The 25,223-nt window shown below is 41.6% G+C and overlaps 2 protein-coding genes across 3 annotated transcripts in view; one reads left to right on the top strand and one right to left on the bottom strand.

The window, feature by feature from the left end:
- Positions 1–13,156, top strand: part of ABCG1 (ATP binding cassette subfamily G member 1) — an 82,757-nt gene extending 69,601 nt beyond the window's left edge. For both annotated transcript variants that reach the window (XM_073359972.1, XM_073359982.1), the window contains exons 10-15: positions 58–159; positions 1,606–1,774; positions 2,485–2,585; positions 3,132–3,290; positions 4,070–4,188; positions 6,103–13,156. In XM_073359972.1, coding sequence (XP_073216073.1) covers positions 58–159; positions 1,606–1,774; positions 2,485–2,585; positions 3,132–3,290; positions 4,070–4,188; positions 6,103–6,331 — 879 coding nt within the window. In that variant the 3' untranslated portion in view covers positions 6,332–13,156. The remainder of the gene's footprint in view (positions 1–57; positions 160–1,605; positions 1,775–2,484; positions 2,586–3,131; positions 3,291–4,069; positions 4,189–6,102) is intronic.
- A 4,412-nt stretch (positions 13,157–17,568) lies between these two features.
- The window catches only part of TFF2 (trefoil factor 2), a 74,187-nt gene continuing 66,532 nt past the window's right edge, over positions 17,569–25,223 (bottom strand). Inside the window, exons 7-9 of the mRNA XM_073328423.1 lie at positions 22,051–22,146; positions 18,963–19,109; positions 17,569–17,582 (exon numbers count right to left, since the gene is read on the bottom strand). Of these exons, the coding sequence (XP_073184524.1) occupies positions 17,569–17,582; positions 18,963–19,109; positions 22,051–22,146 (257 nt within the window). The remainder of the gene's footprint in view (positions 17,583–18,962; positions 19,110–22,050; positions 22,147–25,223) is intronic.

The raw sequence follows: 25,223 nt of genomic DNA, 5'->3' as shown, positions 1-25,223 counted from the left end.
GAAAAGTAAATAAGATTGTGCACGGAGCTTAGTTTGTTGTGTTGTCTGTCGCCTCAGGACTCTTCATCCACAGAAGGCTGTCACAGCTTCTCAGCCAGCTGCCTCACCCAGTTCTGCATCCTCTTTAAAAGAACTTTTCTCACCATCATGAGGGATTCGGTAAGGCTGCTTTTAACATATTTTTGTAGCCCAAGGCACTTTTCATGTGTTTGTGATGTGGGCTTAACTTCAGCATCCACCTTATGTGCGTGCAGATTGGCACAGAACTTTGAAACATGGTGGTTGTGTTTTGAGTCTCAGTAATAATAGTACGAGAGTGGGGAATCATGCAGTTTTCATTGGTATTCCGATAGGAGAAACGTCTGAAAAAATCCCATCCAGGGCCTGATTCTCTGCTACGCTACACCCTGTGCAGTCATTACACCAGTGCAAAGGGAGTGCAAAGGTGCATTGGTGTAAATGATTCTGCCAACTGCAAGGCAGTGGAGAATCAGGCTGTTATTAATTACAGAGTCATAAGGGGAGGAGTGGGATAAATGTGTTCTTTTCAAATATAACGGGCCAGTTAATGAGGTGAAGTCACAGTGTGCATTGTGTATATGTTTGGGTGTATGGAGGCTGCACAGCAGCAGGAAGCTTGGGAGGAATTCTCAGGTCACTCAGCTAGAGTTCCTTTTGTGGCTCTGAACGGCTATGCTGGATTAGGAGCTTCACCACCCTGCACTTCCTCATGTGCCAGCACGGGACCATTGCCCCCGTTGGTCAAAGCTCCCAATAGTTAATTAAGGTAAATTAAAATGTTTAGTTAAGACACTGTAATCTTAATGTCAAGGAATAATAGCATCCAAAAAGGAATATCCAGTTTCAGATTTTCCAGATTTACCATCTAGGCATTATCCTCTTAGAAAATCATGAGTTTTACTAGTTGCCTACAGAGGCTACCCCACAGATAAGACCTTCAAAAGACCATCCTCTCATTGTACAATAGTTTCCTCATCTCTTCCAGTGGGGTGCTCAAATTGGGCACTTAATAGCTATTACTTTAGGAAGTTTCTTTTTGCCTAATCATAAAGATGCAACTATTCTAGATTTTCTTCTGGCCTCTGTACCTTGTGCCATATCTATTCGTAGTCATACTGAATGATTGAGAGAATACCAAGAGCTAATCAATATCAGATTAATTTGGTTTTGTCAGTATAAGCTCAAAATATCTTGTCTGACTCTTTCAGGGCCCTTTCTATTATGATTCAGCTACTTTTTAGGCAGAGGAAAAAGTCTGCTTCTCTAAAGGAAGTATGCCAGTGGCTACACTGAGATTGTCAGACACTATTCTGGCACATCCTCAGTTACAGCCTTTGCCTGGAGAGCAAAATTCTGTTTTCCATTGGTCCTTGTATCTGATTGGCAGGGGTACATCTAGAAATCCCATTAATGTAGCTTTGTCCATCTGAAGCCCAATTTGCTAGTAGGAAATGCCCATTTGAAAGTAGTTCATTTTAGGATATATTTAAGATTTTTGCAGGCGGTTAGTTGATTTTACATTCAGTGTGGCAGCTGTTAGATCCAAACATGGTGATCAGAGATACTACTTTTCCTTGCTCCTAGGTCCTGACACATTTGCGGATCACATCACACATTGGAATTGGACTTCTCATAGGCTTGCTATATTTAGGGATTGGAAATGAAGCTAAGAAGGTCTTAAGCAACTCTGGCTTCCTCTTTTTTTCCATGTTGTTCCTTATGTTTGCTGCTCTCATGCCAACTGTCCTTACATGTGAGTACTGACCATGTTACTATATTTTCTGTAAATAAGTTATTTTAGCTGGAATGAAGTAAGCAGTGCTGGAGTATACCTATTTCATGTGAAACCACATATGAATTTTAGCTTAATTTTTAATTAAAGTGTTTGAGTAAATTTTGCACTCATTCAACTCAAGGACTAATTGCACTGGACAGAGAAAAATTTCCAGCTCTGGTCTGAAATTTGCCATGTTCAGAAGATGCCAGTGATGTGACCCTGTGTCATATGTAAACAATGTATATGGATAGGTACTAGGATGACATCTTTAAGCTTTTTAACTTGTGACTCTTTAACTATAGGGCTGTCACCATTAACATGTGAGGGACTTGTAGTCTTACATTTTAGGCTGTCATCTTAGAATCCCTCTATGACAGGAGAGAAGACTTGTGGCTTTCAACTTTTAACCACATAGTTTTTGTTTACAAAGCCACTTTAAGGGAGAACCGTGTCATCTGAGCAGCCTGGCAGATATGTGCACAAGGAGAGGCTCTCCAGGCTGACCTCTTGTGCCTCAAGAGACATGAGTCAGTGTGTGTTGCTGGTCTGACAATTGTTTTGGAGTTCCTGGCACGCTGTAGTATTGCAGCATCTCAGAATTACAAATGGGTAGGGTGTTATTATGCACAAGCATGTCACACTCTAACGGTGTAAGTAACCATCTTATTAATTTTTATTCTATCTAGTTCCTCTTGAGATGGGTGTATTTCTCAGAGAGCATCTGAACTACTGGTATAGTCTGAAGGCCTACTATCTAGCTAAAACCATGGCTGATGTTCCTTTTCAGGTATATACTTTTGAATAAACCACAGAGCATTCTTCTTGTATCCGCTTGCAAATGAAGTAGATACCAGCATTTCATCGGTGTTTTAATCTCATATACATACCAGAGTGGTGGAAAACTGCCTGTGTATTAGTGTGTGAGCTTCTTGACTTAAACCAAACACCCCATTGGGAATAAATGGCAGGACCTTATTGAAATCAAGATCCTGTGTCTAACCTGAGCTTTCCTGAATAAATAAACTAAACAAAGATAGGGACTTTTCATTTGCTTTTGTGCTTAGTGGCTGCAAAGGGCCGGTAACAAGTGGAAGCAGGTTTTTTAGTCTAAAGTAGCATGCAGGACACGATAGATTTGATAGGATGTGGTGGAGGTGCTAACTGTCCTCTGAGCATCATCACTTTGAGTACAGCATTGAGGGATGAGAGAGATGGGTTAAGTGGGATACAATGCTTTCTAGGTGTTGATATTGCTTTCAGCAACACTGAAACATTCTGTATGGCTTTTGGCTTGACTCTATAATGTAGTAACTGCAGATGTATCTTTCTGCAGATTATGTTTCCTGTGGCGTATTGCAGCATCGTGTATTGGATGACTTCACAGCCATCAGATGCGCTCCGATTTGTCCTGTTCGCAGCCCTGGGAACAATGACATCGCTAGTGGCTCAGTCATTAGGTCTTTTGATAGGTGCAGCCTCCACATCACTTCAGGTACTGGCATTTGTATTTTATGAACTCACCAGAACCTTGCTTCCCCTGGCAATGGCTACTTATGCCTTCTTGCCACGGCTGCTGCTGTAAGTTCTCTGACCTCCTTTGCACTTCTCATCTGACTCTGAACCACCTGCAAAGAAACAGCAAAGAAGGGGTTCTCTAGCCTGTTCTTGGTATCTTTACAGCTGCTTGAGAATTAATAAATAATAGCGAGAAAGCAATGATGTTGTTACAGCATTTTAAAAGAATGAGCTCTTTAAGCACCTCAGCACTGAATGAGTTGCCAGATCACCCATCTCTTTCAAATGGATGTTCTACCCCACTCACCCACAAGTGCACTATGTCCTATAAGTTGCAGAACTGATGTGATTCTGTAGTGCAAAGGGAGTTAGGGTGCTGGGGACCTGCAGCTGTGCTCACTGATGGCATCCAAGTACAGACAGAAAAGTGCAGGAGGCAAGGCAGAGTCACCACTAAACAGATCTATAACCCAAACCATCTACATAGAGGGAGTGAAGCAGCTGTTGACATGACTGCTGCCCTGAAGAAGGTCTAGCTGCAGGGGGCGACACTGCAATGCCATTCCATAGCCTGGCCGGGTGAACTTCAACTGCTTATCTGAGTTTGACACAAGGACAGAGGATTTGTGCCTTAGAGAGTGTTTGCTGAATTAAAGACTCACAGCAATGCAGAAATTAAAAGCAGGGAGTACCCCGAGCCCCTGGATGTTTGTTTGGCTGTCTGAGAAGGCATCTTTTGTTTCCTCCTTTTTCCAGGTGGCAACATTCGTGGGTCCAGTTACAGCCATCCCAGTCCTCCTTTTCTCAGGATTCTTTGTCAGTTTTGATACCATTCCCGCATACCTCCAGTGGATGTCCTACATCTCATATGTCAGGTACCATGTGGGAAGCCAGTGGTATCTTAACCTGGAATTTTTTGTCTTTTAATGCTAAGGTTACCACATTTACAGCACATTCTTTCAGGATTTAATGTGATGTATTTCCATGTTTCCAGTAAGAAATATGTAAAAGAACAATACCAAATTATTTTACTGTACGAAGTATGTATAACAACATGAAATAAGAAAAATCTTACCATGGATTATATGTAATGGGTCAATATCTGTGCTGATTTATGCCTTGTTCAATCTCACTAAATTCAATGGGTGCACAGCAGAGAATTTGGACTAGTTGCTTTGACATATAAAGGTGAAGACAAAAAGTGTCCATAGCAAGACTTGAATGGGGTTGCCAGCACTTCACTTTGGAGGCTATTTAGCACTTTATTGTGTATCTCATGGCATATCTCACTGACGGTTCAGACAGACCTCCTGGATAAAGCCTGTTTGTCCAGTTTAACCAATACTGATACTACTGTAGGTGAGCAATGCGTTTTCTCCAGAGGAAAAGGGTCAGGAAGGTGACATCGCAGAGGGAGCTAAGGGGACTTAGAAAATGTCCACTAAAAGAACTTTTGTATATGTCCTAGATAATGGCAAAGTCAGTCTGAGGTGGGGAAAAATAGTTTCTTTCCAGGTTGTAGAACTATAAAGACAACACAAGTCAAACTCTGGTCTTGTTTGCAAATACACCAGACCGAGTTCATGCCTCATATCCAAAGACTTATCAGAAGCCAGAAGTCAGTGTAAACTGGGATGGTAGCTAGCATCCAATGTCAGGATGGAGGAGAAATGGTTTTGTTCCTAAGGCCCCTGACCAACCCATGTGAAGTCCCACGGAAATCAGAGTCCCACAGAGGGATCCATGCTAGCTCATCTGGTCCTAAGTGAGACCAGATCCAGGTTAGACGGGGGAGCTGGGGGAAGTTTCCTTCGTGGTGAGGGTGTGCCACGAGAAGCATGCAGAGGACAGTTAAAATGAGACATTCCAGTTTCTTCCTCATCACACAATACAACTGTCTCCAGGCACTAAGTATATTTTCTCTTTAAAAATATTTATATTAACCATGTCAATTTTAATAAAGTCATTAGCATGTTTTTTTAATATAAAAAGAGATTATTCTGATTTTTTTTAAAAAGTGTTCTCCTTTAAGGAAAGTTGACTGTATTGTTTTTGCATATTCTATTAAAGGCAAAATTCTATCCTATTGCACCCATGCAAAACCCACTGAAGTGTGATTTGCTTGAATGCAACTGAAGAAAGAATCTAGCCTAAAACTTCCTGCCTCTGAGGGCAGTATTTAAATCTTCAGTGTTTACCATCTGAGCTGTAATTATGAGTGTTTTCCATTTTGAGTACCGTATATACTCATTCATAAGCTGAATATTTTTGGTAAAAACGTGACACATCAAAGAGCGGGGGTCGGCTTATAAACAGGTCTACACCAAAATTTGATGATTTAAAACTCTGCGAAATCATTGAATTGAATATCTAATACATTGTCGTTTTGTTTACCTGGAGTGTCTGCAGGCATGGAGCCCCTCAGTTCCCTTTGGCCATGGTTCTCTGTTCCCAGCCAATGGGAGCTGCGGAAAGTGGCTGGGAACAGCGAACCGCTGCCACAGGGAGCTGAGGGGCTCCATGCCTGCAGACGCTCCAGGTAAACAAAACATCCTGACCTGCCAGCAGCCTACCCTGGCAGACTGGGAGCCAAAGTTTGCCAACCTCTGAAATATAGGGTTGGCTTATGAAAGGGTCATATAGTTTTTACTATTTTTACCTATCCACCTTGGGGGGGTCGGCTTATAAACGAACGGGCTAATGAATGAGTATATACGGTACATCTGAAAAAATGAACAATGCTTGCCCTGGTTAGAATTTTATCTTGTAATCCATCCTTTCCTTTCTAGGTATGGGTTTGAAGGTGTTATTCTCTCCATCTATGGATTGGATCGAGAAGATCTTCACTGCGACAAAGATGATACTTGCCACTTCCAAAAATCAGCGGCCATCCTGAGAGAACTGGATGTAGAAAATGCCAAACTTTACCTGGACTTCATTGTGCTTGGAATTTTCTTCTTCTCTCTGCGTCTCATTGCCTATTTTGTTCTCAGATACAAAATCCAAGCAGAGAGGTAAAGGAAAAACAAACAAAACTATCCAATAGGAAGAACCCTAGACATGCAGTAGAGGGCACTTGTTGTTGTCTCATTGTGGCAGGCTGGTGTCCAGTGCCCAGTTACAGACGCTGTTATGATCCAGCCCATAGAGAACCGTATTGGGTTAGTGGATGTGTAGTGTTAAGCTAATCAGTCCATTTGGATTGGGTCACATTTTCATTACACTTCTAGCTTTAACTGGGAAGAAGAAATAGAAGGGAATTTTGCCATGTAGAATTTCAACTGTGAAACGATGTAAAAACTGGTTCCAGGAACTTTGCTTTTTGAAAACCATCTCTGTGATAAGATGATGTTTATCCTGATAGCCAGAGTTGTAAAATGACATCTTTACGTGGCTGGTGACTATTGATCAACATTCAGTCAAGTACCAAGTGCGGGAATGCAAAGAAAGTAGCATTATCACTTCATTTTAAATTCAGAGTGTCATCTCTGAAATTTTTTTATGTATCACTTTGCAGTTCTCTTCCACAAGAATTATCCATCCAAACCCAAAGTCTGTAAGCTTATTGATTCTCAAGAAAAGATGTATCTTTTCAATAGGGATGGATAATATGTAAAAAAAGAAGAAGAAAATCAGTGATACATGTCACTTTTGTGTGTGTATCTAAATTTAGAATTCTGGTGCTTTACTTGACAAGATGGTCTGAGACTCAGAAATTGTAATAGTAAGGAAAAAAGACAAAATCAGAGTTAGAACTGTAAACCTGTGATTCCCTATGGAAAAAAATATAGAGCACAGATAGTCAGGAATATTTAAGCTGTCCACAGATGATTGCTTTATTTTTTTAAAAAATCTGTTTTTGCAAAGTCTTTTAAACCCACCTTAATTGTGATACTTAAAATGCTAATTGTGTTCATTATCCACATGAATTACCTCCTATGAATGCAAAAGCAAAGAGCTCCAAGGCTGTTTTCTTTTGTAATGACATCTAGAAGTTTTCAGCATTCTGTTGGGTTCTTTGTTTATCTAGCCCATATCTGTGGATATGGTTTGTATCATTTTACTTTTGGTCATATATGCATCAGTTGAAACATTAAATGCTTCAGATATTTCCTTTTGGCTGAAGCTTGAATATAGTTAAAGGAATCCTGCAAACCAGGATAGCTGGTTAAATGCTGTCTGTGAGACAGTGAACATTTGTGTCTGAATTACTGTCATGGGATGCTCTACTCACTGCTGAAGCGCCTCCTTCTGTCCACATCTCGGGATTAGCTCTACCAGAGCGACTCCCCTTCCTGCTGTTGCACTCCATCACTCTCTCTCTATCTCAGGACGGAAACTGCTCCTGCTTCATGGCTTGGCCCTCAGACCAGGTCAGTGTAGTCTTCCCTGACTTGGGTATCAGAGTCTCTCAGGACCTACTATCCTAGGCAGTCTTCCCATTCACTGCCCCTTCATAGTGCCACTTCCGCAGTGGCTGGTAGGGGAACCCAGGCCCACCCTCTATACTGAATTCCAACCCAGAGAACCTACAACAAGCAGTTAAGGTCTGCACAGTCCTAAAACTTACTGCTGTATCCTTGGGCTACTTCCTGCCTTGCCTGCTCTCACCCTCAGAGTAACTGCATCCTCTCTCTCTGCAGCCCCTAGCTACTCTCAGCTGCTGGTCTTTATGCAAGCCCCCCTGTTCCTTCCTGTTGAGCCTGGTCTCTAATTAGTCCCTGCTCTCTGGCTCCTCCTACAAGTGCAGCCTAGGCAATTAATAGGCCCCCCTGGCCACCTTAACCCCTTCGGGCCTTGCGTAGAGAGGACACCCCATCACAGTACTCTATGTAGGAGGCTGGCGTGTGGGTCTACGGTCTTGCATCAATGTCTGTGTGACTACAGAAATTAACACTGTACTGATCACCACCATGTTTTCATTTAGAAAATGGTGTGATGGTGTAAGGTGACCCATTCTGTCCTGATTGTTCTCACAAAAGGAAGAGTTTCTCTGATACCCCATCTACTCCATGTTAGATGGATCTATTCCATTCCAATGAGGTTCTTATAAACTCAGTTCCAGCAAAGCACTTAAGTACATACTTAACTTTATACTTGAGAGTTGTCCTTTGACTTCTGGGACTACTCATGTCTTCAAAGTGGACTATATGTTGGAAAGCTTTGCTGGATTAGGGCCATACTGTCCAGAAAGCTGACATCTCCTTTTTGCACTGGCTCCAAGGCTGTGGTGAAAAGTGTATTTGTTATATCAAAGGCCTGGTCTACACTTATAGTTTAGGTCAATATAGCTATGTTGCTCAGGGGCGAGAAAAATCCACCTCAGAGCTATGCCAACCTAACCCCAAGTGTAGCTGCAACTAGGCTGATGGAAGTATGCTTCCCTCGACGTAGCTACCATCACTCAGGGAGGTGGTGTTCCTACAACGATGGGAAAACTCCTTCCATTGCTATAGGCTGTGTCTACACTATGGGATTACGCCAGCATAGCTACAGCGTTGTAGCTATGCCATTATCGTCCCTGTAGTGTAGACATGGCCTTCGTGTAATGGGTTCATTCCCCAGAGTGACCCCGACTAAATAGGAAATAACCTTTTAAGCTCTTTACTACAATGCAAAGTATTCTCCTGGGGGGCGGGAAGGAAGGAAGAAACTGACCACCACAGAGAAGAAGGTATATTTTTTTTCTATGTGCTCACTGTAAAACAGATACTACTGTTAATGGCATAATTGTGCTAAACAAAAAAATTATTGTATACTTATATTTTCCTCGCTGTATAACAAGTGCAAATCTAGAACTGCTGTTCGATCCTAAAAAAAGTGTTTAGTATTTACAGCCATAAGTGTGGTGACATAATAGAGTTATATTTAAACATACTGTGTTAATTCTATTTCCCTCTTCTCTCCTGCCCTGTGACCCTTGTATTCGGGAACCGTACAGGGCTCAAGAGAAGAGTTCAGGCATCATAACTTGTATTTGTGAACACAGCCCCCACTGAAAATCCTTGCAAAGGGGGATGCAACCCCCAGGTGGCCTAACAACATGTGCCTCCTTTTTTCAATTCACCAAGCTCTCCTCTCCTCAACATTGCCATTTACTTACCCCCCTGACATTCCAGATAAATACAATGGACTCGTAGTGGACAAATCAAGAGGACACTTCCAGCGCTAGGATCTATGAAAGTAGCTAACTCAGTGGGTTGAAGTTAGTCCTTTGAGGCTTTGCAGGATGACAGGGCTTCATGTATGGGGTTTGATCTTAAGCCCATTGATACCAGTGGAAACTGTGACTCCCATTGACTTTAACAGCAGTTGGATCAGGCCCTGATGTAGGAAGTGTTATTAGTTTAGTGATTCCCAACTTTTTCAGATAATTGGATTTGTTCACAAGGGTTAAGCTGTGCTAGTCAGTACTTGACACCTCCCTTTTGCAGAATTTTGTATTCCAGTCTGGCAACTGGGGCCCTGATTCGGCATGTTCTTAAATCCATCCCTATTCAGGAAGCATTTAAACACGTGCTTCAGCCCCATTGACTTCAGTGGGATTTAAACATCCACTTAAGTGTTTTCCTGAGCAGGGATGCTTTCCTGAATTGACCCGTGCCTTTGGTTCAACCCATGCTTTGGGAGTTAGCATGAACACAAATAGCTGGGTGGTAAACAATGGAATCGGCAGTGCACTGGAGCAAGAGCAGAAGCCCGTTCTTAATGCATGTAGCAAGAGCCTAGAGTTCCTGTCCCAAAGATCCAGCACTAATATTTGCACCAGTAGTTAGGAACCACAATGAAAATTATTTCCGTGCTGTTTTAGCCACCGTCTACACTGATTTTGCCAATTAAATGTGAATATCTTTTATTTTAAATTTTAACATCAACATAGTCTTTTCCTGACAGCGATTGTGTAGCTCTGTTTCTTTTGCAGCCCTTTACGTAAAATCCCATTAGCGAATTATTTGTACATCATGGTGTTTGTGTCTGATTCTGCTTATTTGTTGGCTAAAAGACAGCAACCTCACCCTAGCGCTGCACTGGAGCCTTGCATGAGATGTTAAATCTTACTACGATAACACAGCAAACCTAGGGCTTGATCTTGCCTTCACTGCACACCCAGCACTTCCATGGACTCATTTTCAGCCTTGTTTTGTTTTTCTCTGACCTGCTGTTTTATGGTGTTTGTGTCTTAACTCCCGTGGCACAAGCAATGGGGACATTAAGCCCTAATGCATTTTACCTTGACCTTGTGCGTTGACAAATCCTGACTCAGTGCACCCCACACCCCCTGGCAGCAGGAAAACAAAAATTGTATGTGCGGTATGCAGCCTTGACCTATCAGCTCTTTGCTCAGCTGTATGTACATCTGTTGCGCTCTTGTAGTTTACACATTGTGAAGTGGATTTCATCCCAGAAGAGGATCCAATTTGATAATTTACATTAAAAAAAGACTTGGAACAAAGCAAAGACCTATTGAAGGAAGACCCTTTAAATGAAAACAATATAAAGTACCATACATTACACCAGGGATCTCAAACTCAAATCACCAGGAGGGCCACATGAGGACTAGTACAGTATGAGGTCCGAGGGCCACATCACTGACACCCTCCGCCCCCAGCCCTGCCCCCACTCCACCCCTTCCATGAGGTCCCACCCCTGTCCCGCCTCTTCCCATCCCTTCCCTGCCCCCATTCCAACCCCTTCCCCAAAGTCCCCACCCCAACTCCACCTCCTCCCTGCCCCTATTCCAACCCCTTCCCCAAATCTCCATCCCTGTCCTGCCTCTTCTCCGCCTCCTCCCCCAAGCATGCGGCTCCCCACTCCTCTCCCCACCTCCTGGAAAGCCCTAAGCGCCTGGAGGTCGGCAGAGGAGTGGGGACGCAGCGCGCTGAGGGGAGGGCGAGCTTGGCGGGCCACAGGAAATAACTCCGGGAGGGCGGGGGGTGGGTGCAGGGAGCTTGGCGGGCCGCAGGAACTAACTCCGCGGGCTGCGTTTTTGAGACCCCTGCATTATATGGTGTTGGTATCAGAAGTCTAAATTAGGGCTCATGCTCTTCAGTACTTTTGTTCTTAGTGTATGTAGGTGCTGCATGGAATGTGTACAAATAAGTAGAAATGGGCCAGTGTCTACATAGAGTTAAAACGAAGTTGTTATGGCTGAAGGCAATTGCAACTCATAGACATGTCCAAAGCACAGTAGCGTACATACTGCAATCCACCTGAATGTAACACGTTAAAATGATCCCTACTATATAAAAATATGATTTAAAACAGGATAGTCTGGATTCAATCCTGGAAAGTTGCTGAGTATTCTGGGACCCAATGCAGCAAAGCCCTTTAGCACATGCCTAACTCTAAGAAAACAAGATTGACCTCAATGGGACTTAACTACTTGCTCTATGTATTCACTAGTGGCCGTGCTGCAGACCTAACAGGGCCTACCTGGTGACATGGCAGGGACGGGGGTTATACAACATATAGATGACATGTCAGAACATCAGCCCCTGCCTACTTCTTAGTTCCAGCACAGCTTTTAAAATGTCTTCAGTATTATCACACTTTATGAATGGCACCTCTGTGCATGGGACCAGCACAAGGCCTATCCACAGCTTAAGTGGGACTTCATTGGGGCATAGATCAAGACCTTGGGAGTTAGATACCTAAATATCTTTAAGGCTCTGGGCCATGGTCCTTCTGCTAGGCTTCTGCACAGGAGTGAATTTCACCCTTTCACTCCAAGTTACTTCATGTCCTTATTCACTGGGTGTTGCACTGTATAGTGTAGAAACAGAATGGCATAGCTGAGCCCTTGGTGCCAATGTTAAGTATTCCAATATCTTAACAGCCTTTGCAAAATTTATTGAAATATTGAAAATGGAAGTGCTGGATTTAATGGTGTTCCCCCTGCCTTCCCCCCAAAATAATCTAAAATGTACTTTAAGTGTATTGTAGAGACAATATGAAGTCCTTGTTTCTGAAAGATCTTTGTGCTTTGGTGACATCCATGATTTTGCACCATTACTTCTTATTTTAGGAACACATTAAAATTAAATGCTATTAATGACTTCTTTCTATTACTTCAGAAAACCAGGCTGCTTGGGTTAACTCTGACTATACCAACGGGAATATTTTGAAAAACAATGCAATCTAAATAAAAAATGCTCCGACAGAAAAATGCTCATAAAGCATGCTACAAAAGTTAATATACTGCATTTGTAGTGTCCTCCTCTGATGGGGAAGGAAAATTATATTTTTTATTATAGATATGTTTTAATAGGGGGAAAAAAATCAGTCCTACAGTGTAGCTGGGACTCTAGCTAACTTGTTTTAGACTGTTTGTGCAATACCTGATCTCAGTCAGTTGAACTTGTAGTGAGATATTGCCCTTGAATTTGTTATTGTTATTTAATTTTTTTAAAAAAGCAAGATTCAATGCAAGTAACATTTTAAATCAGTGTGCAAAGGTGTGCATACACTGTCTGTCTAATATGTAATTGTTCTCTCTCGTTTCCGTGATGCAAGATGCATTACTTGGAATCAACTTTGTTATGCTTCTTTAGAGACAGTTGTTGCCTGCGCGCTGAGATATATTTGCACTGTTGTAGATATATATAAACCTGGTCTTCTTCAGGTTGCTTGTTACCTTTGTAGTTCATACTCATTGGCGAAATAGACCCGAGTACCAACTTTAGGAGGTGAGGCATTCTAACGATACATTAAGCTTTGTATATTTCTGTATACTTGTAGGAGATTTGTATGTGCATTATTTTCCGAATTAGGGCTTTGTTTTCTGAAAACAGAGAACATTTATGATGATGTAACAAAAATCAAATAAAGTATTAATTATTTTAAGATTACTGCCTTACTCCCTGTTCACTCTCAATCAGAAATGACAAGCATATCTGCCAGTGAATGATTTGGAATTTCATAGACTGCTCTTAGACATATACACCCAATCTGGGGAGGTTCTGCCATGAATCCAGGGCAGTGTATTGCTCTTTGTTTAGTTCCACATATGTATTATGGCACTTACAGGTATCTCCCAATATAGTTAGGCTGAAGAAGAGTTTCCATTATACCCCTATTCCCATCCCAATGTTCTGCCTGTGATGACAACCTGGACATTCCATTTGTCTGCATCTTCCACCAGCATCCCTATGCCTTCTTCCACACTATCCCCTATGCAAGGAGTATCCGTCCTGAGCTGGTCCACAGACCAACATTCTACCCTAGTGCCTTCAAGAAACGAACTGGCTGATTATGGCTAAGTTGTGGGGTTGGTATTTCTTATATGCAAATGTTCTTAAAATGTTGTTTAATGAGGATGTTGCCAGTTCCCCTCTGACCATTTTATTACTGCGTCAAACCTCTTTCTCTTGCCCTCCAACTCTGTTTTGTGTTCTTAGAAGGCAAGCTTTTCAGGGCAGGGATTGTGCCCTTTGTTGTATTTGTAGATTACACATTTTGGGCACCAGTAGAAACAAATTAACAATATTAGCAGTACTCCCCTGGTTTTGCAAGCTTATAACTTTTACAGCTGTTCCTTCTGGATTTATACTTCCCACGCTTCAATGAAGTTACTCCAGATTTGCAATGAGATCAGAATTTGGTTCCGTTACCATTGGCTTGCTGTTTGGCCTTGAAAAAATCACTTAACTTCTCTTTGGGCTAAATTCAGCCCTGGTATACATGTTTACAACTCCCATCAACCTGACTGCTTAATCCTATTGAAGTCAGTGTGACTACTTGGATGAGTAGAGCCTACTCCCAGGAGTAAGGGCTTTTGCAGGCTCAAGCCTATAGTTTTTATCCCAGTTTAAGTTTGTAAAGTGTTTTGGTTGGGATGCAAGATGCTAGGTCAGGGATCAGCAACCTTCGGCACACTGCCCTCCAGGGCAAGCCCCAGGCCAGTGGGGGCTGCGGGAAGCAGCAGTTAGCACATCCCTCGGCCCATGCTGCTTCCCGCAGCCCACATTGGCCTGGAGCAGTGAACCGCGGCCAGGTGGGAGCCGCGATCGGCCGCACCTGCGGATGCGGCAGGTAAACAAATCTATTTCCGTCACTGTAGGATGCATCAACGCTATTGGGTTATGACATCAGAGCTGTACTGCCAAAGCCCCCACAGTGTAGACAAGCCTCTGAAGTCGTGACAGAACATATACTTGTCGTAAAGATATAACTGGTTTGAAATTAATAATTTGCAAACGTGAATATTTCACTTTTAAGGAAAGGCCTCGTGTTCAAAGAGGCAGATTTGCAAGGGCCATGTGCAAAAAGTAATTACAAATGCATGGTTAATTTGTATGTGTGTTTATTGTGGCAGTACCGATAAGGCAGGAATTTGTGTGCACAGCTGGGCAATGATGTATCTCGCTGGTCACACGCACACAGAGTCAGTTTGCTCATGCTTTCCTGCATGTGTAAATTAGGTGACTGTCTTTGCAAATCAAGCCCAACATATGCCAGGGGCTTTCTTACCCAGTGAAAAGTGCTGTGAATACAAATCTGGAGCAAATGCGAGCTCACGTGTCCCAGGATTATGAATTGCGCATGAAATCAATTTATTTGTCTATAGTGAATTTTTAGGGTCTTTCATAAGAATTTTGAGGCAGGGACTGTCATTTATAGTGCCTAGCCTAATGGAACCCCAGCCTGATTGGCCTCTTGCTACTACCCACAATATCAATATTTAATAATAATACAAATTAGCCATGACCCTAGTTTCTATTTATACCAATGCCTTTTCTCAGATGAGATAGTCACCGACTGTGCACTAGAGGGTGCTGGGAAATTTCTTAAAGAATAAGCCATATCAAGCAGCATTACTCAACTCTCTGTGCTCCTCATCTTCTCCTTTCTTCATTCTGAAAAGCTGAAGGTCTACAACAGTTTCATTCCTGTACACACATGCTAATGAAGCATGCTGTATATTACTTGTGTGCATGCCCTCCTTATGTACAGTTCTGGTACAGGGTCAATCTTCTCATTAGGTGAACCTTTTCAGATAAAATATCAAGGAGGAAGCAGAAGAGCAGGACAAAGATATAGTCCGTATAAATGCAAGGAAGGAGCGATGAACAGGCCAGGGTGTGCAGACAAACCCAATCCTGTATAAATGAGAGCATTGCCAAGTTACTTGTGCCTGGGAGGAGTAAGGCCAAAGAGAGGAGCATGTTGCTAAGCACTTCATCTTCATGCTGAGGATCATGCTGAAGTCCATGTCACCACAGACATGCTCCTTCTTGCCCACATTCCCCGCCTTTTTGTCTGGGAGCTGTTCAGATACTTTTATACATGTTCCTTCTGGTGATTTTTAGCACTCCAAGTTGTGCTTTACAAATATTAAGGAATCTCCTGCTCCCTGTGACAGAGTTACAAGGGAGGATTTTGTGGCTATGGCACTGAAATGGGACTTGGGAATTCTAGGTTCAATGCCCAGATCTCTCCCAGACTTTGTGTGACCTCAGACAAGCCACTCAAGGGTGGAATCCTGGCCCCATTGAAGTTAGTGAGAGTTTTGCCATTAACTTCAGTGGAGTCAGAATTTCTCCCTTAGTTTCTTTGTACTTCAGCTCCCCATTTGTAAAATGGTGATAATAGCCTCACAAGAGTATTATGAGACTAAATTCAGACACTCCGTGCTCAGACACTTCAATGATGGAGGTCCTATTAGTAGATGATCCATGTTACAGGCACGGAACAACATCAGAAAAATTAAATGACTTGACTGAAGCCCCAGAGGATACCCGTATCAGAGCAGGGATTAGAATATGAGTCTCTTACTCTCAGTCCTAATGCTTAGTTCATTGGGCAAGGTTTCCTCTTATCCTATTAAGCTGTCGATTTGTGTAGTGGGTCTAAGCTCATTAGAGGCAGCTCATACAACACTGACTCCCATTCTTAAATGGTCCACAGGGCTACTCGTAATAAGGGGACCCTTGGCTATTGTTTTTTTTTACAGGTCAGTAAAATGGCCAATCCTGGATGATATGAGCAACTAGTGAGCTTTTGGAAAGATCACACGAACAAAGTTTCATCCTTTGCCTTAAAAAGGCAAACCTATTGCTACAGGCCAGACAGTTTTACAATTAAAGCTGAGATCGCCGTGGATATTGTATTTATATAGGCCTGCAAAATTAAAAGGTTGGGTATGGGTCATAGTCATGGATTTTTTCTGCTCCCCAAACTAACCCTTTCTAGACCAAAAAGCACCAGGCCTCCCAAAAATGTTATCTAGTGCTAGTGTCAATGTAAACTCATTATTTCAGGGTGTGATTCTATAGTGAATACTATAAAACTAAGCCAAAACACAAACCTCTCATTAGCGACTGTGCAAGAAGTGGTATACATTACATGTACAACTACCTTCTGTAACTCATTTTAAGTACATTAAAAAAAATAAAGAGAATATTAAGTAAAAGGATTTTCTGTGCTTCTCTTCTGTGCTGTATCTTCAACTTATTAGCCGTTTAAATCCTGATTCATAATGCAGGATAAAAGCACAAAGTCTTGGGAAAGTTATCACAATAAGGGTTAATCTTTTTCCTACATCATCTTTAAAATTATTTTGAAGGATAAAGTAACTGGGCAGGGATCAGATTGTTAGAGAGATGGTTAGTAGTTTTAAGGTAGTACAATGCCTCAGTAGTGAGGCCTATCTTTAGAAGTTCCATAAAAGGGAACCTATCTAGGAAGTATATTTTGGAAGATCTATTTCCTGAAGAAAAACTGTCAAGAGTCAGATCATTCAGAAGCACTGACTACATCAATTTCTCTCTTTTTGTTTTGGTCTCATTTGGCACTCTGCATTCTTTCTGTGCCATGAAGAGTTACATAATACATACATATTTTACAGATGTTCTGCTTGTTATTACCATTGCAGGTAAAGCTTCTGCCCATTTCCAACGTGTGTGGGACACCTGTTCACGCATACCTATATCCAAGGGCCCTTATAGGGATGTTGGGGGATTTGTAATCCCTCTTACTCCTTAGCACAAATCAGAATCTAGCCCCAAGGTAATTGCAGAAGAATTGGAAACTGCTTTAAAGCTTTTAGTTTGCCGCTTTTATTTTTTTAAGACATGTGCTTTGTATAGTAAAGTATTGAAACATTTGTGGACAGAAGTGGTGAGCCATCTCACTGAAAAGCAAAAGTACGAGAGCCAAAAATGGCTTGGCAATTAATGTAAATCATAGTGTAAGCCAGGAAAGCTTTCTGTTCTTGTCCTGCTTCAGGAATTTCAGCGGAGAGAGACAGATTCACTCTAGATGCCACATTCTGGAATCAAAACAAAACAAAAGCACATAATTGATATCTGCTTCCAAACCAAAGTCTGTCCATTCCACGTCAAAGACAGGACTAGCTAACTTTCAAAGGTGTTTACTATAGTTGGTTGGGAATGATTTTCCTATGGAAAATGAGTTTCAGCAAAATTTAAATTTCCACAGGAGAATTTTGATTTTGCCCCCCAAATTGATTTTTCATTAGGAAAACTGAAATGAAATATTTAATTTTGGATCAGTTAAACCCAGATCAGCACATTTTGTTTTGTTGAACTGATCCCAAACATTTTGTTTTGAATTAGTTCAACAAAACATTAAGCTGAATTTCCCTATCAGTGCATTGCCTTATGGGAGCTGTAGTTAGAAGCACCATCTTCTCCTCTGGGCCAGGCTCCCTGGAATACTACATCTCCCATAATCCAAAGTGGATTTCCCTCTGATCAAGCTGCATGATGCATCATGGGAGTAACATGACTCTGGGTGTATCATGTGAGATGTAGTTTGGCCAGGGAGTCTGGCCCATAGGGGAGGATAGGGACATCAAACCCCTGAATTATAGCTCCCAAGAGTCAATGAGCCACAATGGGAAAAGGCAGATTAATGCTGAATGTTTGGGTTCAGTTCAATACACCGAAATGAAACATTTCAGTTTTGGGAATGTCAAAATATTACATTTCAATCGTTTCAACAATGGTGAATCAAATGTTTTTAGAATTTCCATTCTGCAAAAAACAAACAAATAAATAGAAATTTCCACCTTTCACCCCATTGTGGGATGAAAACAAATGTGGAAATGTCAGGATTTCCCAAGGGACCAAAATTCCAAATTTTGTTCAGTTCTAATGTTTTACAGAGCGGCACCAAAAGTCCCATGTTTCCCCAACAGTATTAATTTATAAGTCACAAACCCTAAGGAACTTCAGAAATATGCAGTCTCGGATATGTCAGATGGTGTTTACTATGTAAGTAAAAATAATCCAATAAATTAAGGAATGGATATGTAGATGGATACTCTCCTTTCTCACCCGCCATGCCCCTGCTTTCCCCAGACACTGATTTTTCCCCCATCCTCACACTCACTCATTCTGCCAAGTTTTGGCCACTGACTAGTCCAGAATTGGAAGGTGTCCGGAATTGGGAAGGTTCCCCAAAGTAGATTAAAGGCTTTGGCCCTCTCTGCCGCTGGCTTGTCCTGTGTGTTCTGTGCCTCCTGGAGTCTTAGCACATAATCCCAGCCCAGAACTGTTATTTGTTTACAGACGATTTTCTCCCATCCAACTACTGCTTTAGGTTAATCACACTGAGCTAATCTATACTACAGTGATGTTTTCCGTGTATTCAAAAACTGGGAAAAACAAGCCCATGGCTCTATTACCTTCTTCTGTCCTAGGAAAGAAGCACCAGATGACACCAACAATAGAGTTATCAAAACAGCACCCTCTGTTGTTGCATGCCTCAGCACTGATGTACGGATAACCACAGTTCACTCTGGCAGATGGCTGCTGCGCACATTGCTCTTGAGCTGTTTAAAACAAAGTCAAGTTAACTGATTGTGTGAGTTTCATTTCATGATTTACGGCCACTCTGCACTGTGATCTTCACACTTCAATGAGCACACAGGAACCTAGGGATTATCATGCCGCATCAGACCAGCAGTCCATCTAGCCCAGCATCTTGTCTCTGATATTGGCCAGTATCAGATGCTTCAAAAAAGGTGCAAAAACCCTGTAGCAAGTAATTATGGAATTCTCTGCCCATAGAGAAAGTTCCTTTCTAAACGCCTTTGTTAGATATTGGTTCATGAAATATGAAGCATGAGGGTTTATAGTTCTTAGATCCCTTAACCAGCCTAGCGTAACACAGCATGGTTTGTTATCTATGTAAACATCACCCACTGAAGCTCACATTAATTTCAGCCCACATGCATCCAAGGGCAAAATATATTCCTGAGTATCAATATGCCTCAAATTCATATTGTAATGGTAATTGATCAGACATCAAATGCTTCTATAAATATAATACTTTCATTATAACAAAACTGCTGGAACAAAACATACCTTGGCTACAGTCTCCCATCCATTCAATAACAATGGTGATGTCAGTTGTAAGTAATAAAATGAGTCCTATTTAAAACTTTTAATTCATTGTAAACTTTATTGTTTCCTGTTGCAGCTGTTATTCCTCCTGTGAGAAAACTGTTTGGAGACGATGACTCACAATCCCAGTATTGCCAGCCTCAAGTGTTCAAAAATTGTGAGTAAGGCCTCAAAAACTCATTCAATTGGTTTAAAACTATGATATTTTAAAAAATCCCAAATGAACAAATATATAATTTGGGTTCTTTTGATTTGGTTTCTGGCTTCTGGGCCTTTCGGTTACATTTGGGCTACGTTTTCAAGTTTTTCTCTGCAGCCAGGAGGGTTAGAAACTGCCTTATTTTTCAAATGAAAGCTGAGATTCTCCTCTAACTTTCATGACTCCAGAAGAGGGGCTTTAAGAAAAGCACCAAATAGCACCAGACACTTGTTAAACTGTGAGAGTTGCCAATGCTGCAATCCCAACAGAGGAAACAATTAAGTCTCTGTATTCCCTCTTGTTTTGGCTTATTAACTTCTAGATGATAAACTTCTCTGCAGGGCTCATTTTGATGGGAGTTTTGATTGAGTAATGTCTGCAGTATCAGTCCCCGCATTATTTGTGTCCTTTGCAAACATCACATTTAAAGGGTTCTTTCTTTGTCTATTTCTTTTGACAAAAATCTCTTTGAGCTGCTTTTAGCATCTTGAGGACCAGATTCATCAAAGCACTTTCGCACATGCCTACCTTTAAGCTCATGTGTGCTCCCACTGAAGTCAAGGGCTTTGTGTCCTTAATGGTAAGCACATGCTTTCGTGCTTTGTTCAGTCAGGGCCCAAATGAATTGCAATTGTTGGATGCAGAAACATCTCACTCATGCAGGCATCTCACTCATCTCACTCATCTCACTCATGCTAATTCAATTAGAGCCATTGACTTGAGATTTTCCAGAGCCTTTAATTGCAAAACATTTACCTACATGATACATTGCAAGTGAGTACATTTAAATGTCAGGTTTTCACAGAATTTTGAGTTACTTCTCCTTTCCAAATGATTTAGGGTGTTACAACTTTCCTTTCCATTCATGCTAACAATGTACTGCCCACGGCACTTTTGTTGTTTCTGCATCTCTGCCACAATTTTCTCCCGGTGCTTCAGAATTCCACGGTCCGTTGACAGCTTCCCCTTAGGTTTGTTTTAAAGCTACTATAAAGTTGTCTTTAGTGATGAGGACCAATTTGCAACACCAAGCGTTGTGTTTTCAGTTACAGTAGTAAGTGAAGGCTTTGTTACAGAACCCTGTCTTAATCGTAGAAGTTCAATTTAGGGCTAATGGCCAGTTGTGATTTCAAACACAGATTGCTGTCTACATACATCACCACAAAGTCTTGCTCTTTTTAGAGTAGAGAATTACTTGCGGTCAAGGTATTGACTGACTGACAGACAATTTATGGAATTGACACTTCTCCCCCTCCCCCCGAAAAACATTAAGAACTTCACTCACTTAATACAATATAAAATGATGGGTGGAAGTGAGATCAATCTCAAGCCCATTGTGATCTGCACAGATTTTTTTAAAAAAAGTTATATAAAACCTGCATGGTGCTTTTTGTTTTTTTTTAAAAAAACTCTAGCCCCAATCCTGCAAACACATGCATACATGAGTAACTAATGGGACCATGCAGCATTATAAAGTCACTCGTGTGCAAGTATTTATGGGACAAGAGCTGAGATAATCTTTATACTTTAAGACTGTGATATGGCTACAAATGAGGCAAAGGAAAAACACATGAGCTAATTGACATATAAGGGAATTGTTTTCAAATGTTTTAGTCAGCTGTTCTGTATATGAAAATAATAAGAAGAATGTCTTCATCATTTGTGGTTTTCACATTTGACTGTTACTAATAAGCTGAATTTGTAATAAGAAATTTTGCATTCCATTGCAAGGGATCTTAGAAGGATTAAGATCCCATTCTGTGATAACCCCACTACTGCAATAAAACAGACTTTCTATAAAATGGTAACGTTAAAAATCCTAAAAGAATCCTAATTTTGATTTCATTTGACTTACTGTGGCATTATGTACAGTTCTTGGTAATAAAAAAGACAGATTTTGCAGCGTCCCACAAAAAATGGAAGCTAATTTGACTGTAAACTTTTGGGCCAAATGGTGCTCAAGAAATAATAATTATTACTGATAATAACGATGAGTAAAAGGATACAATCATCAAGAAAGAGCTTGGTGGTTTAACAGAGCTCTTTAGATAAAATTAAGATTTCTCCCAGACTACCCTTGAATGTATTACTTGGTTTGATTAACCAAATAATCAGCACAAGACTTTGCTTGTTATCAACACATAAAAAAATGAAACAAATGCACTTACATAGTTGTATGTATCCATTAGCCAGGCTGCTGAGCCCTAAAATAAAGACAATTGCCAGTACCCAGCACCCCTTGTGTTCCATTGTCGCTTGCAGTCCTCAGTCCTGAACCTTCAGGGTGGTTAGGACAATTAGTACAGTGTGAAAATCTGTAGAAAAGCTAATTTTATACCCATATGTTTGCTCAGTCATTTCAGATACTGTTTATCTTGGGAGAGTTATTTTGTATCCCGACTCCACCTGTGTACTTATTTTGGGGTAACCCCTGTTCAGCCCAGGTGCATGATCAAGAAACAGGAATGAGGGTTTGGATATTAATCTAAGTGGGAGGTTTATGTGGCAAAGGTAGGCTGCGCATTTTCCCTCATGAGTCACTCATACCTACCCTTGAATTGGTCACTATTCTCTCAGTTTACCTTCTCTGTCAATCACAGTATCAATCTAACAGAGAGAAAATGTGATATAAATGATTTATTATTGCCAGGTGTGGAGAATGTGGGACACTTCTGCAGTATGTTTATGAAATATTATGTGTGACTCAGTTTACCTGTTTAATCTTTTGCTGCCTGTTACCTGACTGCAGGGGGTTAACTTCTTTCCAGAGATGCTCGCTGGGAGTAATAGGTGATCGGTGCAGTAGTGTGTCTGGGTTGGGTGAGTGGACTATCAAGACTCATTGTCATTTGAATAGGTCTACCTGGGCCATACAATGGGTATGCCAAAGAAGGTGGCCAAACCAAGAGTGATTCTGCCAAGTGAACTGCTAGCCAGGCAAAGGTGGGGGACTTGGATCTCCTGATGAGGCTGATCAGGGGGTCACCTGAAAAAGGGGTCTGGAAGTTGTAAAAGGAAGGGTCTATTGCTGACCATTTGAGAGACAATGGAAAGATGGTCTGTCTCTCTCCATGGTCCAGAAAGGAAACCAGGAGCTGCGGGAGTGAATGACTGGAATTCTTTGGGATTTGGCCCAAATCCCAAAGAATGCTGCAGGAAGTGAGGTAGTGAATGGCATACAGGCTTTTTTAAAAATTGTTTTGTCCTAGATCTCTTTCTCTCTTGTGTTATCTAAAGTAAAGAATAATTGTGCTAGAAATCTTTGCAAGGTCTAGGTCTGTTCGGTTCAACTATTCAGTGTCCCCAAAGAACTAAATGGTAAACTAGAGAATCCTCAAGGTTGGAGCTCTGGGAAAAGACATGCTTAAGCAGTGGAGGTGCCAGCACAAGTCACAGAAACCAGGCATTCAGACTGTGGGGTCTCAGTTCTCAGAAGCGGGTGCTAGAAAGAGAATCTGCATCCCAAAAGTATACTCAGAAATCCCAAATCAGAGGTAGTGCCTGGACTCTTCTCAGACTCTTCTGGACCGGGGCTGTGACACCAAGCCACAGAAGTTTGATAAATGCTATATTTCTGACACTACATCAATGCATAGGGATCAAGAGACTCCTGTAAGTAATGTATGATTGTTTCAACTTGCTTCTCTTCAGAATGGGACAGGTGGGAGAATACAGTATGTTATCTGATAAGTCTCTGGGGTTGTGCTTGAGGGCAGAGGTAGATAGATTGGCATGGGCAGAATGACACTTCTCCCCCAGTGAGGGTAGCTGTGGTCTAATGGACTTAACATACAGCTAGGGACTCAGGAGACGATGAGCAATCCTGTAACCTCTCTGTGCTTCTCTTACCTCATCTCTAAAACTGGCATATGGTGCTTACTTCCCTTGTAGAACTGCAAAGTATTATTTACAACAGCACATCTCTTACCATCCTAGTTATCTTTTCTCTCTGTCTTTTTCTCTTTCCAGATAATTATCTCCTCTAGGGGGAGATATGATACACATTGATATATGATTCATGTCGATAAGCAAAATAGTAGAGAACGTTATTGTGAAGGGAGTTTGAGCGATATTAAAAATCTGAATTAACCATTGTAGACAACAGGATGATAAAGCACCAAGACCCAGTCCTGCCTTATTGCTGGGAAGTGAGGATGATCAAGGACCTTGGCAGGTGGATCATATACACAAGGAACCCTGTGAGCACAAAAAGGGATGTATCCAAGCCTATCTGGGATTAAGAAGTTGGGTTTTCTTGCCAAGTTGTCCGTGTTTCCCTGTCAATTAACCACCAGGAGGTTATATAACTCACTAACTTTTCCCTCAGAGGAAACTGGGACTTGAAAGAGACAAGCCAAGGAGCCTACAGGAAGGACTCATCCAAACAGCTGCCTGGGCAATTTTAGTATGTTTTGGACTAAATTTTCCTCCTTTTGCTTGTTGTAGTTTGTGTGGAATGAGACCCTAGACAAAGAGAGCCAGGGTGTGTTCTGTGACTTTTTTTCTTCTTTTTTTCTTTTTGTTACATCTTAATAAATATGACTCAGGAAAGGTAGCAGAAAACGGAGACCTGGATACCGACCTCATTCTAGAGTACAGCCAGGTAATGCTGTTGAAAAGCTATGTGCAAAATTGGTATAAGAACACAATGGGGCCCAGACTTGTACCTTGTGTAGTCATTTATACCTGGTCAAACTGGGCATAAAACACAATCTGTTCTGACTAGGTTATATTTTACAGTCACTTGAAACTGATTTTGCACAGGTATCAGTTACTACACACAGTATAAGGCAGAGGAGAACTGGTTCTCAGTCTGGCTTGTATGGTGAGGGCACCCTGCACCTATTACAGAGTAAATTTCCAGAAGTAGTTACTCGTTGCTCTCTCAAGCAAAACTCCCACAGCAGTTGGGAATTTAGTCTAAGTGTGGACTTCAGGAATTGGCCCACTGCAAACTAAACAAATGGATTTATTATGAGGAGCTGTTATAAACACAAACAGTTTCCAGAACATTTTCATTAAGGCCACAAGTAGAGATGGGTGAATAATCGATCTTTCGGTTCAGCGAGCAAACCGAAAAAATATTCAGTTTGGTTCTGAAAATGTTTGGAATTTCTCTGCAAATCAGAAAGGTCCATTTCAGGAAAACCATGGGTATGTGACCCTTATTTAAAAGGGTAGGTCTTCACTACCCGCTGGATCGGCGGGCAGTGATCGAGCCAGCGGGGATCGATTTATCGCATCTAGTCTAGACGCGATAAATCAATCCCTGAGCTCTCTCCCGTCGACTCTTGTACTCCAGCGCTGTGAGAGGCACAGGCAGAGTCGACGGGGGAGCGGC

This window comes from Lepidochelys kempii, chromosome 1, assembly GCF_965140265.1.
Source record: "Lepidochelys kempii isolate rLepKem1 chromosome 1, rLepKem1.hap2, whole genome shotgun sequence".
NCBI classification, from domain to species: domain Eukaryota; kingdom Metazoa; phylum Chordata; order Testudines; family Cheloniidae; genus Lepidochelys; species Lepidochelys kempii.
Note: the sequence above shows the minus strand (reverse complement) of the source record. Positions and strands in the feature narration are given on the sequence as shown.